This window comes from Asparagus officinalis, unplaced genomic scaffold (genome assembly GCF_001876935.1).
Source record: "Asparagus officinalis unplaced genomic scaffold, Aspof.V1 AsparagusV1_Un863, whole genome shotgun sequence".
In the NCBI taxonomy this organism is placed as follows: domain Eukaryota; kingdom Viridiplantae; phylum Streptophyta; class Magnoliopsida; order Asparagales; family Asparagaceae; genus Asparagus; species Asparagus officinalis.
Window position 1 is genome coordinate 9,163 of NW_017973122.1, and position 14,821 is coordinate 23,983.

General features: G+C 38.3%; 1 protein-coding gene across 1 annotated transcript; it reads left to right on the top strand.

Moving 5' to 3' along the window:
* The first annotated feature begins 7,930 nt into the window (after positions 1-7,930).
* Positions 7,931-13,801, top strand: LOC109828226 (60S ribosomal protein L23A-like). The gene is made up of 4 exons (XM_020395256.1): positions 7,931-8,043; positions 9,688-9,741; positions 12,195-12,558; positions 13,416-13,801. Exons 2-4 carry the CDS (start codon positions 9,723-9,725, stop codon positions 13,498-13,500), a joined length of 468 nt encoding a protein of 155 aa, XP_020250845.1. The 5' UTR covers positions 7,931-8,043; positions 9,688-9,722; the 3' UTR covers positions 13,501-13,801.
* The last annotated feature ends 1,020 nt before the right edge of the window (positions 13,802-14,821 follow it).

Genomic DNA, 14,821 nt, shown 5'->3' on the forward strand with positions numbered 1-14,821 from the left:
TGAAGACTTGAGGACTTGAACATTCAGATCTGGTTCTCGGCGAGCATCAACGTCACAAAAGGCAGGAGTTCGAGAGAGAGAGGGATCAGATCTGAGATCTACACGAGATCATACTCCGGATCAAAGCTTGGCCTTTGATCCCGAGAACTAAGGGCGATTATTTCCTTGGTGAATTAATCCTCCCCGGCTATTATTTTCTTCGTGAAATAATACCCGTCAAATCGTGTAGATCCGACCGGATCTAGATCGCGCGGTGGTCCACGGATTAACCCCGGCGTCGGCAAAGAACCCACACAAGCGAGCAACCGCAAAACAGGAGCTCGCAATTCGTTCGAAAGGAAAGTTGTAATCTTTTTTCTTTTTCTTTGATTTCGTTGTAACCGGATCTAAAAAAGACCGGATCTTTTGTAACCAAAAAGCAATTACTTGAGATAACAATGAATTCAATGAAGGCAATTTTCATCGCGAACAATGTCGACTCAAAAGGTTGTACTAGTCAACCCTCTTGTTGAAGACGACTCGCAATGAGCCCACTCGACCAGCTATTCGATGACTCACAAGGGAGACTCGAAAGACGTTACTTCTCGGCGAAGCTAAAAGACGACTTCAGCCTTAAGCCTCTCCCACTGGCAACGTATAAACATCATATTTAACGCATGACAGGCGCTTCATGCCTCTAGCCCTGATAGCCTTCATGACTCATTGGACCATGTAGGTACCGCCATGCTTCAAATCACTAATGCTGAGGTGATCTCTCCTCCAATTGTCAGCCGACACTTATAAAGTAGGAGCTGACTCAACCGTCAGCCCATGCTTCTTCACCCCCATCATATGCTCAGCCACAATGACGGTTCTACCCCTTGTACCACTAGTATAAATAGGGACATTATTCTAAATACCAAGGTAACGTAAAAAACACTATTTCCGAGCTCCTTCTGCAAATCATATTTCACACACACAAGAACTCAAACAGTTCTTCACTTTGCCTACTCAAGCTCACCAGCTGACTTGATTGCTGGATGAACTACGGGGGAACCAGTCCCCGTCCTCACACGAGTTTCTATATGTGCAGCCTTTTCAGCCACTCAACTCTGAACTAAATATTCTGGGAAGAAAGCGGCCCCTCATCAACTTTACCCCCATCCAACCACGGATATAATTGACTGTGTGATCACTTTTGTAACCAAAAAGCAATTACTTGAGATAACAATGAATTCAATGAAGGCAATTTTCATCGCGAACAATGTCGACTCAAAAGGTTGTACTAGTCAACCCTCTTGTTGAAGACGACTCGCAATGAGCCCACTCGACCAGCTATTCGATGACTCACAAGGGAGACTCGAAAGACGTTACTTCTCGGCGAAGCTAAAAGACGACTTCAGCCTTAAGCCTCTCCCACTGGCAACGTATAAACATCATATTTAACGCATGACAGGCGCTTCATGCCTCTAGCCCTGATAGCCTTCATGACTCATTGGACCATGTAGGTACCGCCATGCTTCAAATCACTAATGCTGAGGTGATCTCTCCTCCAATTGTCAGCCGACACTTATAAAGTAGGAGCTGACTCAACCGTCAGCCCATGCTTCTTCACCCCCATCATATGCTCAGCCACAATGACGGTTCTACCCCTTGTACCACTAGTATAAATAGGGACATTATTCTAAATACCAAGGTAACGTAAAAAACACTATTTCCGAGCTCCTTCTGCAAATCATATTTCACACACACAAGAACTCAAACAGTTCTTCACTTTGCCTACTCAAGCTCACCAGCTGACTTGATTGCTGGATGAACTACGGGGGAACCAGTCCCCGTCCTCACACGAGTTTCTATATGTGCAGCCTTTTCAGCCACTCAACTCTGAACTAAATATTCTGGGAAGAAAGCGGCCCCTCATCAACTTTACCCCCATCCAACCACGGATATAATTGACTGTGTGATCACTTAATATCAACACCTTGCTATTCTGTGTTACCCTCTTATCATCAGTCGCCACTGTTTTAAACTTATACCCATTAATGACGTGTTCACTATATCGTCTCACTTCATAGTAAGAATGTTGTGCGTGAACTAAAATTTCTTAAAAATAATGATCTTCAACGAGAAGGTCTTTATCAATCTAAACCCAACATTAATCGAAAATAATGGTCTTCAATTTTTCTTAAAATTTTAAAAAATGAAAAATACAATACTAAAATTTAAAAAATGAAAAATACAATCTTGAACCGGTAAGCCTCAGACTCCAAGTGGTTGAAATAACCCTATAGTGCCGAAGATCTCAGGGAGGAATGACCTGTGCTATTGCTCGGCCTCCAGAGCAGCCTAGATGGCCTCCTACCTCAGGCTTTCTTGCTCAGTCTCCTCCTCGTTTAGTCGAATGCTCATCTCCTTAGCGTCTAGCCAAGCTAATCGAGCCCGCTCATATGCATCATTGCTCTCCCGGGTCTCAGCCTCGACAAGCATGTTCGACAATTGGCTACAGTGAGCATACCTTTGATCTTCTTGTCCTGCATTTCCACATCTCATTCTAGTCAACTTGACCCCTTCTCAGCACTACTAGATCGCTCTCCTTCATCACCACCCTTAATTTGGTTGCTTCTCGGACAGACTTCTGGGCCTCCTTCTCTTCTCAGAGCTTGAAATAATGCTCCCATGCATGCCCAAACTGAACGTAAAGTTCGTGCTCTAAAGAGCCCCTGATGTGCAAGTAGCTCTTAAGGGTTTGATGCATGCCAAAATCTAGCATCTCAGCGAGGATTTTGTCATCATGAGGTAGCAGAAACATCTCCAATCTCCTAGCCTAGGTAGTCATGGACTCCTAAATTGACTCCCTTTTATCAAACTGATGCTTGCGATGAACCACTTCTTCTCCAATGGCTCATTGTAGTTCGAGTGTAAGGGGATAATATTATATCATAGAAATTGCTAAGTATAAACTACTCTTGAGAGGACAACACGTGTCTCGACTAGGCAACTTTGAGACTTAAGATGAAAGGCTTCCTCACTTGGGCTTTCTCTAGAAAGCTTGAGATTAAAGGCTTCCTCACACTGACTCTCTCAAAAGTTCGAGATGAAAGGCATCCTTACTCTGACTCTCTTGAAGAACTGAGATGAAAGACATCTCCACTCAGACCTAGCAAGGCATCTTGAACTACGGGGGAACCTGTCTACTTTGTCTTCCCCAGCAACTTCAGCTAGTCACCGTCGCATTAAATGCATGGCCAGAGCCATCATTACTCCCCTGCCAAAGTCATAATGACTCCTCGGACTTTGCCAGCATCTTAGTCATTCTGCCACTGTCTCATTAAATGTAAGGATGACTCGGACCACCAACTGCTGATGTGTGTAAAGTGGTGGTTGACTAAGCCGACTACATAGACCATGCTTATGCAGATTGTCTTCTATATGAAGGTACACTGTTCTCTATGATAGAAAACCTAAAAACATATTCTTTCACATATTTCTCTCCCTTAAGATCATCACTAACTTAATCATCAGAGGAACCACTGGAGAATCCAACTCCGACCCTCTAACATTCTCATTTGTGTAGGAATCTTCTTTCCCTCGGAGCGATCAACCATCAAAGAGGATCAAGGGACCTCAAGCTATCCCAAATCCACCCTGTCCAACATAATTAAGTTTTTGACATAAAGAGAGACAATAAGAAACTAAATGAAAACTAAAAACTTTCTCTTGTCGACCCTAATAAAATTCACCCTTCAGTTGAACAACTACCAATAAAATAATAAATTCAAGCAATAGTTCTCTTTCTCACATTTGTTTGATTGTTAACCCTAGTTAAAAAAAATTGCATCCTTTTGTAGTTGCTTTTAATATTTAGGACTGCATTGTATATAGTTAGTAGAAATTCACTAAAATGATTTGAGCATTCACTTAAAAATACTCTTAAGGGAAATACCCCTTGATCAATATAAGGTGAGGATTTTTATCACCTTTTTCTTAGCCTATAAATCACTGATTTCTCACTATACAAACTCAAGCCGTTTAAAACTTATTAGACGTTAGTCCGTAAGGACTCGAGCTCATTAATGAACAAGAAATCCTTAAGTGAACCGATTTAAACTTACTTAAATCTGTTGGTGTCTAAGGCAACGTACAAGGATTACGTAAAGTGCTTCGTACGAAAAGAGTTACTTAATTGATCATTGGTCTCCCTCTAGTACTATCCTTACCTAGCTAACTGACCAAGTAAATTTTAAATTTTTTCACTCAAGGAGTTTTTGGCTAGGAGTTGGTACAGTTGAGTTTAGGCTTAACTCTAGAATTAAAGGTCCTTATTTTGAAGTGGTTGCTCTTGATTTGTTTAGTTAAGTTTTTCTTTTATCTTTCATCTTATTTATCTTTTAGGTCTTTTAGTTTTTTTCCAAAAAAATTAACTAACCTTCATTTTTAGATTTTCCCTAATTTTCTTGTTTGTTAAAAAAATTTAAAAAGAATTTGTTTTGGTGTATATAAGTTTGGATTAGTGATAACACCAATCAATTAATCTATGTTGAACTAATTTTTGAAACTAAAGAAATGACAAATCCTAATCTACTTATTCTTCAAGACATATGTTATCCCACTGGGAACATAATCCCGTCTTGTATCAGGCTTTCTGATATCAATAGAGATAATTTTGAGCTCAAACTGTACTTCATAAACATGCTCCTGAAATTCTTAGAAATGACTCCAAAACGCTTACATTTTTATATTCAAGTTTGAGAAAGTTTGTCTTATGATTTAGATTAGAGAATTATCTAAGGATGCGATTAAGTTTAGATTTATCATGTTTGCTCTTAACGACAAAGCTAAGAAATGACTGTATAGCTTACCCATATATCTATCTCAAGAAATATTTTCAATCCATAACACAGTTAAGCTTAGAAACAATATTCTGAATTCTAGTAAGATTCTAAGTGTTTCAAACTCCATACAGCCCAATTCAAATCTGAAAACTTTGAAGGGGGTTTTGTAGGCATTAAAAAATGCCGAACTTCAAAATATGATGAGGGTCGTCATAGGAACGAAGCTCGTCTTGGTCAAAGATGAGACCCGTCACCCAGCGAAGCTAGGTTCAAAGTTTACCGTTGGATACAAAGTTTGAAGTTCGTCATTGGATACGAGGTTCAGGGTTCGTCGTTGGATATGAGATTTAGGGTTCGTTATTGGAAGCAAAGCTTGGAGTTCGTCATTGGATACAAGGTTCGGAGCTTATCACCAGATTTAAAGCTTAAATGAGGCTCGTTAAAAGGAAAGTCACAAGACTTGCTATACAGTTAGACTCAGCTATCGAAGACGAAGTTCGTTGGTGAATACGAAGCTCGTCAGATGATGTCAGTGAAGACAGTTCGCTATACTGCAAAGTTGGCCTTAGAAGACGAACCTCGCTGCATATTGAGGCTCGTTCTATCTGATGAACCTCATAATGTAGTGAGGCTCGTTGTCCTCAAGAGATCCAGCTGTAATAGTTTGAAGACCTAGTCAGCAACATGTGCTATGCTTCAGGAGCACGTTTCGGCCCATTAACCGACGTGGGTTGAATTAAAGGAGACAGTTGTGCCCTCTACCTACAATTTTAGCATGTTGGTTACGTGCTGAAACCCTATAAATAGCCATGAGCGGCTACGAAGGAAGGGATTCAGGGAGAGACTTTTGGACTTTGGAACCTTGATCTTTCGCTATTGCGCAAAAGGAGATCATCGACTGACCGTCGGAAGCTTGTGTGATCTTATTCTGATCGTCAACGGGAAGCAATCTCGGCTTGAGCATCGAGAGAAGTATCCTTTCGCCACCAAGAACCCACTTTTAAACAAAAGAGAAGTCAAATCAATCTTTTCTTCCTCTGTAATCGAGAGAGAGTGTGAGTGATTGTAAGGGATTCGTACTAAGTGATCGAATCCATTTCTTAAAACAAGAAATCAATCAAACTTCAATTTGTCAACCCTACAAACCATACTTGGTTTTATGGTGGTTAGCCTATTTGGAGATGATTAATCCAAATCGTATCATAACCTCAACATATCATGCTAGGAGATATCAATTGGGTAACCAATCTCTCTGATTGCTTTCATAACTTACATGATTATACCATCCTGGGCCAATGAGGTTATGACACATTGACTTACTTGCAGGCTATTAGGATGGTGGCACTGTAGCACCTGACATGCATAGGCAATCAGTATAAATATGCCACTCTAAACTCAGGCCTTTGTTTTCATCAGCATCATCATACTGCTAAGTCACTGAACGATGTGATCTTCCTAACATCATCATTCCCCAAATGACGTTCGTTTTTCTAACTTAGGCCTACCAAGTGATGTGCCTTCGTTTCTATCATCATCGTCATACTACTAAGTCACTGAACGATGTGATCTTCCTAACGTCGCCATTTTCCCAAATGATATTTATTTTCCTAACTTAGGCCTACCAAGTGATGTGCTTTTGTTTTCATCATCATCATCATCATACTGCTAAGTTACTGAACGATGTGATCTTCCTAACGTCGTCATTTCCCCAAATGATATTCGTTTTCCTAACTTAGGCCTACCAAGTGATGTGCCTTCATTTCTATCATCATCGTCATACTACTAAGTCACTGAACGATGTGATCTTCCTAACGTCGTCATTTTCCTAAATGACATTCGTTTTAAAGGGATCCTTCATCTTGACCTTGGATCGGAACCGCTGACGTTGATCTATGAAATTCTCCTCTTAAGACCCTAACCTAAATCCCTATTGCTTTGACTTTTATCATCAGTAGTCTTACTTAGGCAGTAGAGTGGCGATGGTTGACAACCCGCCATCGTTGATCTGATGCTTTTCTTATGTATCTTATGTAATCTCAAAAGAAGATCACCACTAGATATCTAGGAAGATTAGGGGGCCCTCAACACCGAGTTCAATTTTGCAGACTCAATCTATCATTTTCCTCACATCAAGAAGAAGTAAAATAGAAAATACCAATGTTGATGTTTTTCTCATTGACTAAGGGCCTGACATTTCATTATCTCGCAAACATAAGAGATACATTTTCTTAAAAGTCAACTGTTATGTGATAATGTGAGACTACTTAATTAATTTCGGACAACAATATGGATCAAGTCTTAATTTGACGATGACATGCAATGGTGAAGCCAAGACCGCTAGGACAATTGGGTCCATAACTTACAATGAGGGCAATATTGAGACAGTACGTCAAGAACAGCTAACGCCTGGGGTAATATTAAACCAGTATCAAAACTAGGTCTCAAGAACAAGATAATTTTAGTGTGGAGTGTTTGCCCTCACTTTGTTGTATGTGGCTCTACCATTGATGGCATGGATAGATGACATGATAATAATCCCTTAATGTTTTTATTAAGGGTGTTTATTAAGGCCAATGAGTTCCTTTCTTATAAAATTACTAGTGCTCTGGTGCACACGGTGTGTGCATTACGTCAAACGTGGGAATTATTACAATAAAATCGTAAAAAAAAGAAAGAAAAAAAAGAAAAAAAGAAAAAAATTTCAGTGCATTTTCGTTGATTTTTTTTTTCAAATTTGAGGTATTTATAATTTGTTCCAAGTATGAGACAATTTCCTCAAAGTTTATTAGTGTGAGGATATTTTCTTCAATTTATCCAAGTATGACAACATTTACAATTGATATTTAAATATTATTAATCAATCATATTAAATATGCAATTGAGTGCAGATTTAATGGTGCAACGTTATCTCCTCTCAACCAAACAAACCGAGAACAAGATTCAATAAAAAAAATAAAAATAAAATAATTTTTTTACATCGGAGATATTTTACATGGTGTCTCTAAAAAATAAAGCTAGTTTACGTGGAAGAAGCCCAAGTATCGAGCCCTAACAATAACTAGAAAGTAACGGCCCACTAAAAAATTAGAATCCTAAATCGTGAATCAGACGGCCAGGATCCATTTTCGGCACCCTCATCGAATTTCTTTAAAACCCTTGAGCAGCTAGGGTTTTCAGTCCGCGGCCGATCGAGGAGGAGCGAGGGGAGCCCGCGAGCATCCGATCCAAAAGCGTAAGTCTCAACCCTCTAGGATTTGATTTCAATAGCGTTCTCTGTTTGTTTATTTGTTTGATCGAATTAGTGTTACTTGCATTGGTATGGGTTAGGATTTGATAAGAGTTTATGACGAGGATGCGATTTTGCTTTCAATTATTTTTCATGTCAAGTGGATGATTTTTGTGAAAATGTCCATGGAGCAATAGTTTGGATTAATATTTGAAAGAAATATCTTGGTTTGGCTCTGCATGATTAGGGTGTTTATATATTAGAGCAATTACTTGGATACATTGCAGATAGACCCCCTCAACTCATTTACGAAGAGAGAGGGGGTTATATGCAACTTATCCTTCTCAAAATGCGAATCAGAGTGATAGTTCAACTAAATTTACTGAGAGTGATAAACGCTACAGATGAGCGGGTTATCTGTGATTTTCCATTTTTAGCATGAGATTGATATTTGCAGGATGTTGGTTTATTGGATTTTCGACTGTGGTAAACCAAACTAGTCTTAGAGTGATTGCTTGGTATTTTCTAAGTACCTTGAAAGTTCGGGGATAGAAATTGTTGGCATTTCTAGCCTTAGATGAGTGTTAGTGAATCTGGAAAGTCTTGAAAGGCTATGATTCAACATTCACTTAGTCCTCATGTGAGCTTGGATGGTAGTTCTTCCCCAGAGAGACAAAAGTGTGCTGGAACTCCGATCTTCACTTCTCAGATGGTATTTTCACGGTGAACCGATCAATGGTGTAGTCACCTGTCATGTCTTCCATGTGATATTGTGGAGAATATCCAATCATTTTTACTCTTCACCTATTTGTTCTAATCTCTTTTTACCCCTTCATTTCAACTCTTTTTTTTATAAGCATGTACCCCATAAATTTGCACCATGGACCAAAACAAGCAGTCCTACTTTGGTTTCAAAGAATTAGCGCATAGATTCAAAAACTTGGTTGATTTCTAGAATTTTGGAGCAGAGTTAACTGTTGGGTTTCAATGATCATTAAAGGATAGTATTTAACACTTTCTGGAACTATGAATAATATTACTGAAGTTTTAGCATGTTTATACTTGGATGTGTACTCATAGTCAATGGCCTTCAGAGTAAATAAGTTTCTTAATGATCTTTTTAAAGGTATAATAGAATAAGAAAAATTTGACACATATATCTGAAAAGTTATATAATATTCACATTTTAGATCAGCCTATATTTTTAATACCTAAACATAGAATGTTTAAGGGGTGTAGTTCCGATAAATTGGTGACACGTCTTAAAGAATGATATAATGATAATAACACCTGTGAACTTTCCATCTTTTTGTTGGTATATCTTTTAAGATGTTCTTTCTCTGTGTAGTGTAGAAAACAAGCTATTAGGATTTTGGGTTAGGTATGATTGTTTATTACTCAACCTAGTTTGCATTTGGCCCTTTTTATTGCACAAGCTGTCACTTCACATGAAATCAGGTAATTGTAGTCTGTTTTTTTTTTACCCCAGACCAAACCTAACCAAAGAATTTAATACTATCCTCTTCTCACCCTTGAACGTTCCCGACTGTGTTTTGGGTCAACAGTTATTAGAATCTTTTCTTTTTGTGGCACTTTTATCTTTTTAGTTTTGCGCCTTGCATTTCTGACTTATTGCTATTTCATATGCAGCTGGTTTATTAGCAGAAGCTGTTGTTGATAATCTGATGGCGCCACCTGCTAAAGGTATGCCTACACTCTTTATTTTGTCTTTTTATCTTAGAGTTGTGTTGATGTTTTCTTATTACTAAATTATTACTAAATGACAATCACAGTGATATTCTGAGACATTACAATCATAGTGAAAATTATTATTGTTTAGAACCGGGGATTCTATGAGATAGAAGAGAAAACACTACAACTTCTAAATAACCATCATTGTTATAAAGTCAAAAAAAAAGAGATCCACGATAATTGTAAATAGGTGAGTTGTTTCATAAATTACTTAAAAGAATGGCAAGTTGAAGGTTCATACGAATATCTAGAATATTAGTGTCAGTGTTGTAAATAGCCGGGCCATAGCGGCGCGAATAGCGGTCGCGGCCCTTCAGCCCTATGCATAGGGGTATGCATAGGGGTTTTGCGGCTGGCTTAAGCAGGAAAATCCGCTATTCATTCGAATAGCGTGTAAAAGCGGTTAAAGCCGCTAAACCCGCTAAACCCGCTAAACCGTTATCGCACATATATGAAGTTTTTCGGTTCGAACCTGACCCGAACCCGACTCATTACAATTAAACCCTTTCCCGGGACGATTCCTTCTCTCCCACTCCCGAACCCTAGCCGCCTCCCGATTGCTCCAGCGACTTCCGCCTCTCTCTCTCCGATTCCACGACGATTCCTTCTTTCCACGATGATTCCACGACGATTCCACGACGATTCCCACAACGATTCCTTCTCTCCGAGTCTCCGCTCCAGCGCCTCCCGATTGCTTCTCTCTAGCAACTTCCGCTCCAGCTCCAGCTACTTCCGCTCCAGCCCCAGCTCCTAGTGACTTGCACGGTTCCAGCGATGACTTCCGAGTCTCCGACGAGCTTCCCTCCGGTGACAGTTTCTTGAATTTCTTCATAGTTCATTTATACAAGAAGCTTATCAATTAACTGGTTAGTTTAATTAAAGAGGATGTCAATAGGAATGCCATTTAGAATTTTTATCTATGTGGGTTGAGCATGAGAGTTTTCTCCCCATAGTTCAATCTTGCTGGAGAGGTCATAGCACAGGATTTGCAATTCTTTCTTTCATGCAAAACAGAGAAAGTTTTTTGCCCATGATTTTTCTTATTATTTAGAATATTTAAATATATTTATATTTGACCGCTATTTGACTGTGTGCTATTTGCCGCTATTTTGCCGCAATAGCCCGAAATAGCCTAAGCGGTACCACGCCGCGACGCGTCGCGATCCGCTATCAACAACCTTGATTAGTGTATGTATTGTTGTTTTTTGAAGTTGTTCGTATAGTGTATATAAAATCGCATTGCCCAAGGCATGGTAATTGCCTTAAAGAATTGAATAAATATTTTATTATTAGGATCATTGAAACCCAGAACTACTCTTCTTTGTCATTAAAGCTTGGTTATGCACTAGTGCAGTGAGGTTGGGTTGCGGGAGGTCCGAGCTGTAACATAGGCTACTTGTTAAAAAAGTTAAAAAGGAAAAAAAAAACTTATTGCATTGTAGAACAAGGGTCTTGTTTCATTCTGGTAGTGGACATGTATTATTATGGAGAAATTTTCAAAACTGACCTATTTATAATTTTATTCACCAAAATCGACCCATTTCAAACATATTCGCAAAAATCGACCCGGTTTTAACTAAGTCAAAAGTTTACTTTCTAAGAAGCGATTTTTTAAAATCGACCCTATTTCAGCTTGCGCTACTAATGTGATCGAAATTAGGTCGATTTTTGTAAATAAATTTGAAATGAGTCGATTTTGGAGAATAAAATTGTAAAAGGGTCTATTTTGAAAATTTCTCATTATTATTATAGATGAAAGACATGGATTCAAGAAAAAAAATATTTTTTGGCTAATTACATCTTTGTCAAAATACTTTAGTCAAAATTGAGTTCAATTTTTGATATCAACATGGAGGAGTACTATGCTAAGTGCATTTGGAAGCAGATTAATCACAAAAGTGTATAGTATATTGCCGACTGTACAAACAATATACTTTTGACATGAGAAGGATATGAAAGTTTAAATTTTAATGTTCTTGCTCAATGAAGAAAACAAAATGTTGGATGGTTTTGTTATGACATGAGTTTTTCTTGAAGTGATATTGCCTTGAAGAAAAATAACGTTTTCTTAATCACCACTTGCCAGATATATCATATATTATTCTATTATTGTTGTATTATTCCAAAATAGTGATTTATTTTTCTTCATGGTTTGCTCCCTTAAGAAAAAAATGCACATAGTTGTACCTCTTTGGTAAAAATTTTCTTTTGAATTCAGATGGAAAATGTCTTATTTTTACTGTGTAGGATCTATCTAGGATACTGTGACTACATTTATTGATAGTTATACCCAGCATATTCTGTTTCTGGCCTCCTCTTCTGATTTCCAATTATGGTTTAAAGTAGTGTGTTGTTAGAGTTTCTGTAGCTTTTGTCATCATGCTTCTTTAACTCTCTGGCTGCAGCTACCGCAAAGAAAGCTGATGGCAAGACACAGGCCTTGAAGGTTGCCAAGGCTGTCAAATCAGGGGCTTCAACCATTAAGAAGAAGGTCAAGAAGATTCGTACTTCTGTTACTTTTCATCGTCCTAAGACTCTGAAGAAGGATAGAAACCCTAAGTATCCCAGAATCAGCGCAACCCCCAGAAACAAGCTTGATCACTATCAGATTCTCAAATATCCTTTGACAACGGAATCTGCCATGAAAAAAATTGAAGACAACAACACACTTGTCTTCATAGTGGACATCAGGGCAGACAAGAAAAAGATCAAAGCGGCGGTGAAGAAAATGTATGATATCCAGACTAGGAAGGTTAACACTCTGATCAGGTCAGTGAATTTTTATTCATCAGCACTTTATGTCCTTCCTCCTGGAATTGAAATATTCATTTGGTATGGCCACTAGACCAATTAGGAAAGGTGATAACTGATATGATTATAATTAATGGATAATTACACAGACCCTATCTAGTATCACACTTCGGAACTTATGACCCCTGCAATTTGATTTTGGTAGATAGACCCCCCTGGGTGAAATTTTGTTTGACCTTTTTACCCTGTGTTTTGTTTTACCCTGGGTGAAATTTTGGCAGATATTACCCCTTTGTTTTTTGATATAAAGGATTCAAGTTTTTTATTGGTCAGAAATTACAAATAATAATTAATAACTATTGATTGTTCTACATATTCGACCGAATCAGTCAAGAATATTAGAATCTGATAAATCGGCCCAGTTCGACGTACTAATAGGACGGCCTGATACGGTACAAAATTTAGGTTTAGCCAATGATCGAAAGAAGAATAACCGGGGTGAAATTAGTGAATCTATCTGATGGTAAAAGAGGAAAAAAATTCCATGTACGGGTCTATATGCCAAAAGAAAACTGCAGGGGTTATTAAGTTCCAGAGTGTGATATTATGGGGGTCTTTTTGCAATTAACCTTATACTTAAGGGAGCAAAGAGGAAGTAGAGAAGACATAAGAGAATCTGTTTGGATGCAATTGATAAGGATGTGATGGTGGGTAACTTGACAGAGTAGGTAAATCCTAGACAGACTGAATGGAAGAATATGATTCATGTAGCCGACGCTAAACATTTAAAAGCTCTGTTGTTGTATTCGGTTTCTGAAACATTTAAAAGCTCTGTTGTTGTATTCGGTTTCTGATGCTTTTTTCCCTTGATGCAGGCCTGATGGAACGAAGAAGGCTTATGTGAGGCTGACACCGGATTATGATGCTCTTGATGTTGCCAACAAAATCGGCATCATCTAAAGGCTTCCCTTGAGAATTTTTTTAGGGAACTTCTGGTTTATAAGTTTTCTTAGATTACTCTTTTAAGTATTTTATGGACCTATACTATTGGCATATGTAATATTTTAGCTTAGTTTGGTGTAATGCTAATCTACTTGTGCCCCCATATTCTGAGGATCTTTAATGTATGGGCACCCATCATTTTCCTAACTACTATTATTTTATGCGTATTTTGGGTCGCAGTACTCTGGATGGGAACTCAAGCTTCATGATTAGCTCTAAATGCGCTACCAAGATGGTGACAGCATTTTAATTTGGTTTTTTTGTTGTCTTTATGCCTCGGGAGTCCATTATTGCTTAATATAAAACTAATTTTGTTGGTTGCCTTTGTATAACTTCATCTTTTGAGCTTGTTAAAGGCCATGAGCGCCTCTTTTCGAAGATTTGCATCAACTTTTGTATTGCAAAGTTAAGATTAGGAACTTTAATGCTTTTGAGCATGGAATCTAGTAGGAATGAAAAGCATTTTTGAAGTGAAAGATTCTTACTTTTCCTGTTGCGCTTCAGTGTATACCTTTTTTTTTTTTAATAATGGGTTGTTAGTGACAATTACTATTGAGTATTTTACGTCGTTCTGTTGTTACTTGGTAAGTACTTAATATTTGAAGGCATATGATTATGGGTGAGCATAGTTCAGTTCAAACCGAACAAACCAATCGAATCAGTTGAAATGTAACAATGCGGTTCGGTTTTTATTAGAGTTCGGGTCGGGTTGAAGTTTTTTCAACTCGAACCCACCGAACCGACCGAATTGTATTACCCATTCTAATATTATTTACATCCGTTTAAACCCGACCCATTATAATTAATATTGAGTTACTCTTTTGCAGCTTGATATAATTTTTTCTCATGCAACTTGATAGCGATAAAATATCCCAACAATAGTGTCCTCTTCAATTCTAGAGCTTTTCATTATCTCTAGTTCTCTATCCCTCTCTATTACATATTCGCTTCTTCTATTTTGTACCAAGCCACTTTGGATGTAAGAAACTTAAACCATAATATTGATTCTAACATTTTTTTGATTTTTCTCCTCGTTTGATACATTTTTGGATCAGACTTCTCTTTGGATCAGACTTATAATTTTATAGAAACTATACCCAACATCAGGGTCGGCCCTGGGGTAAGCCCACCAAGCCCCGGGGCTAGGGCAACCCAGGGCCGAGGGCAACCATTGCGATTACATCCTTCACCCCTCAAGCCGTAATAATTTTCGAAGTGGACTTTGTAAGAGGACTTTTATGCAAAAATTGTTAGGGGTTCTATTAGTAAAAACTCTTAT

Excerpts from the sequence above, each read along its gene's own strand:
- LOC109828226 (XM_020395256.1), top strand. Across the intron at positions 12,559-13,415 it reads AAGGTTAACACTCTGATCAG|GCCTGATGGAACGAAGAAGG; the intron begins GTCAGTGAATTT and ends CCCTTGATGCAG.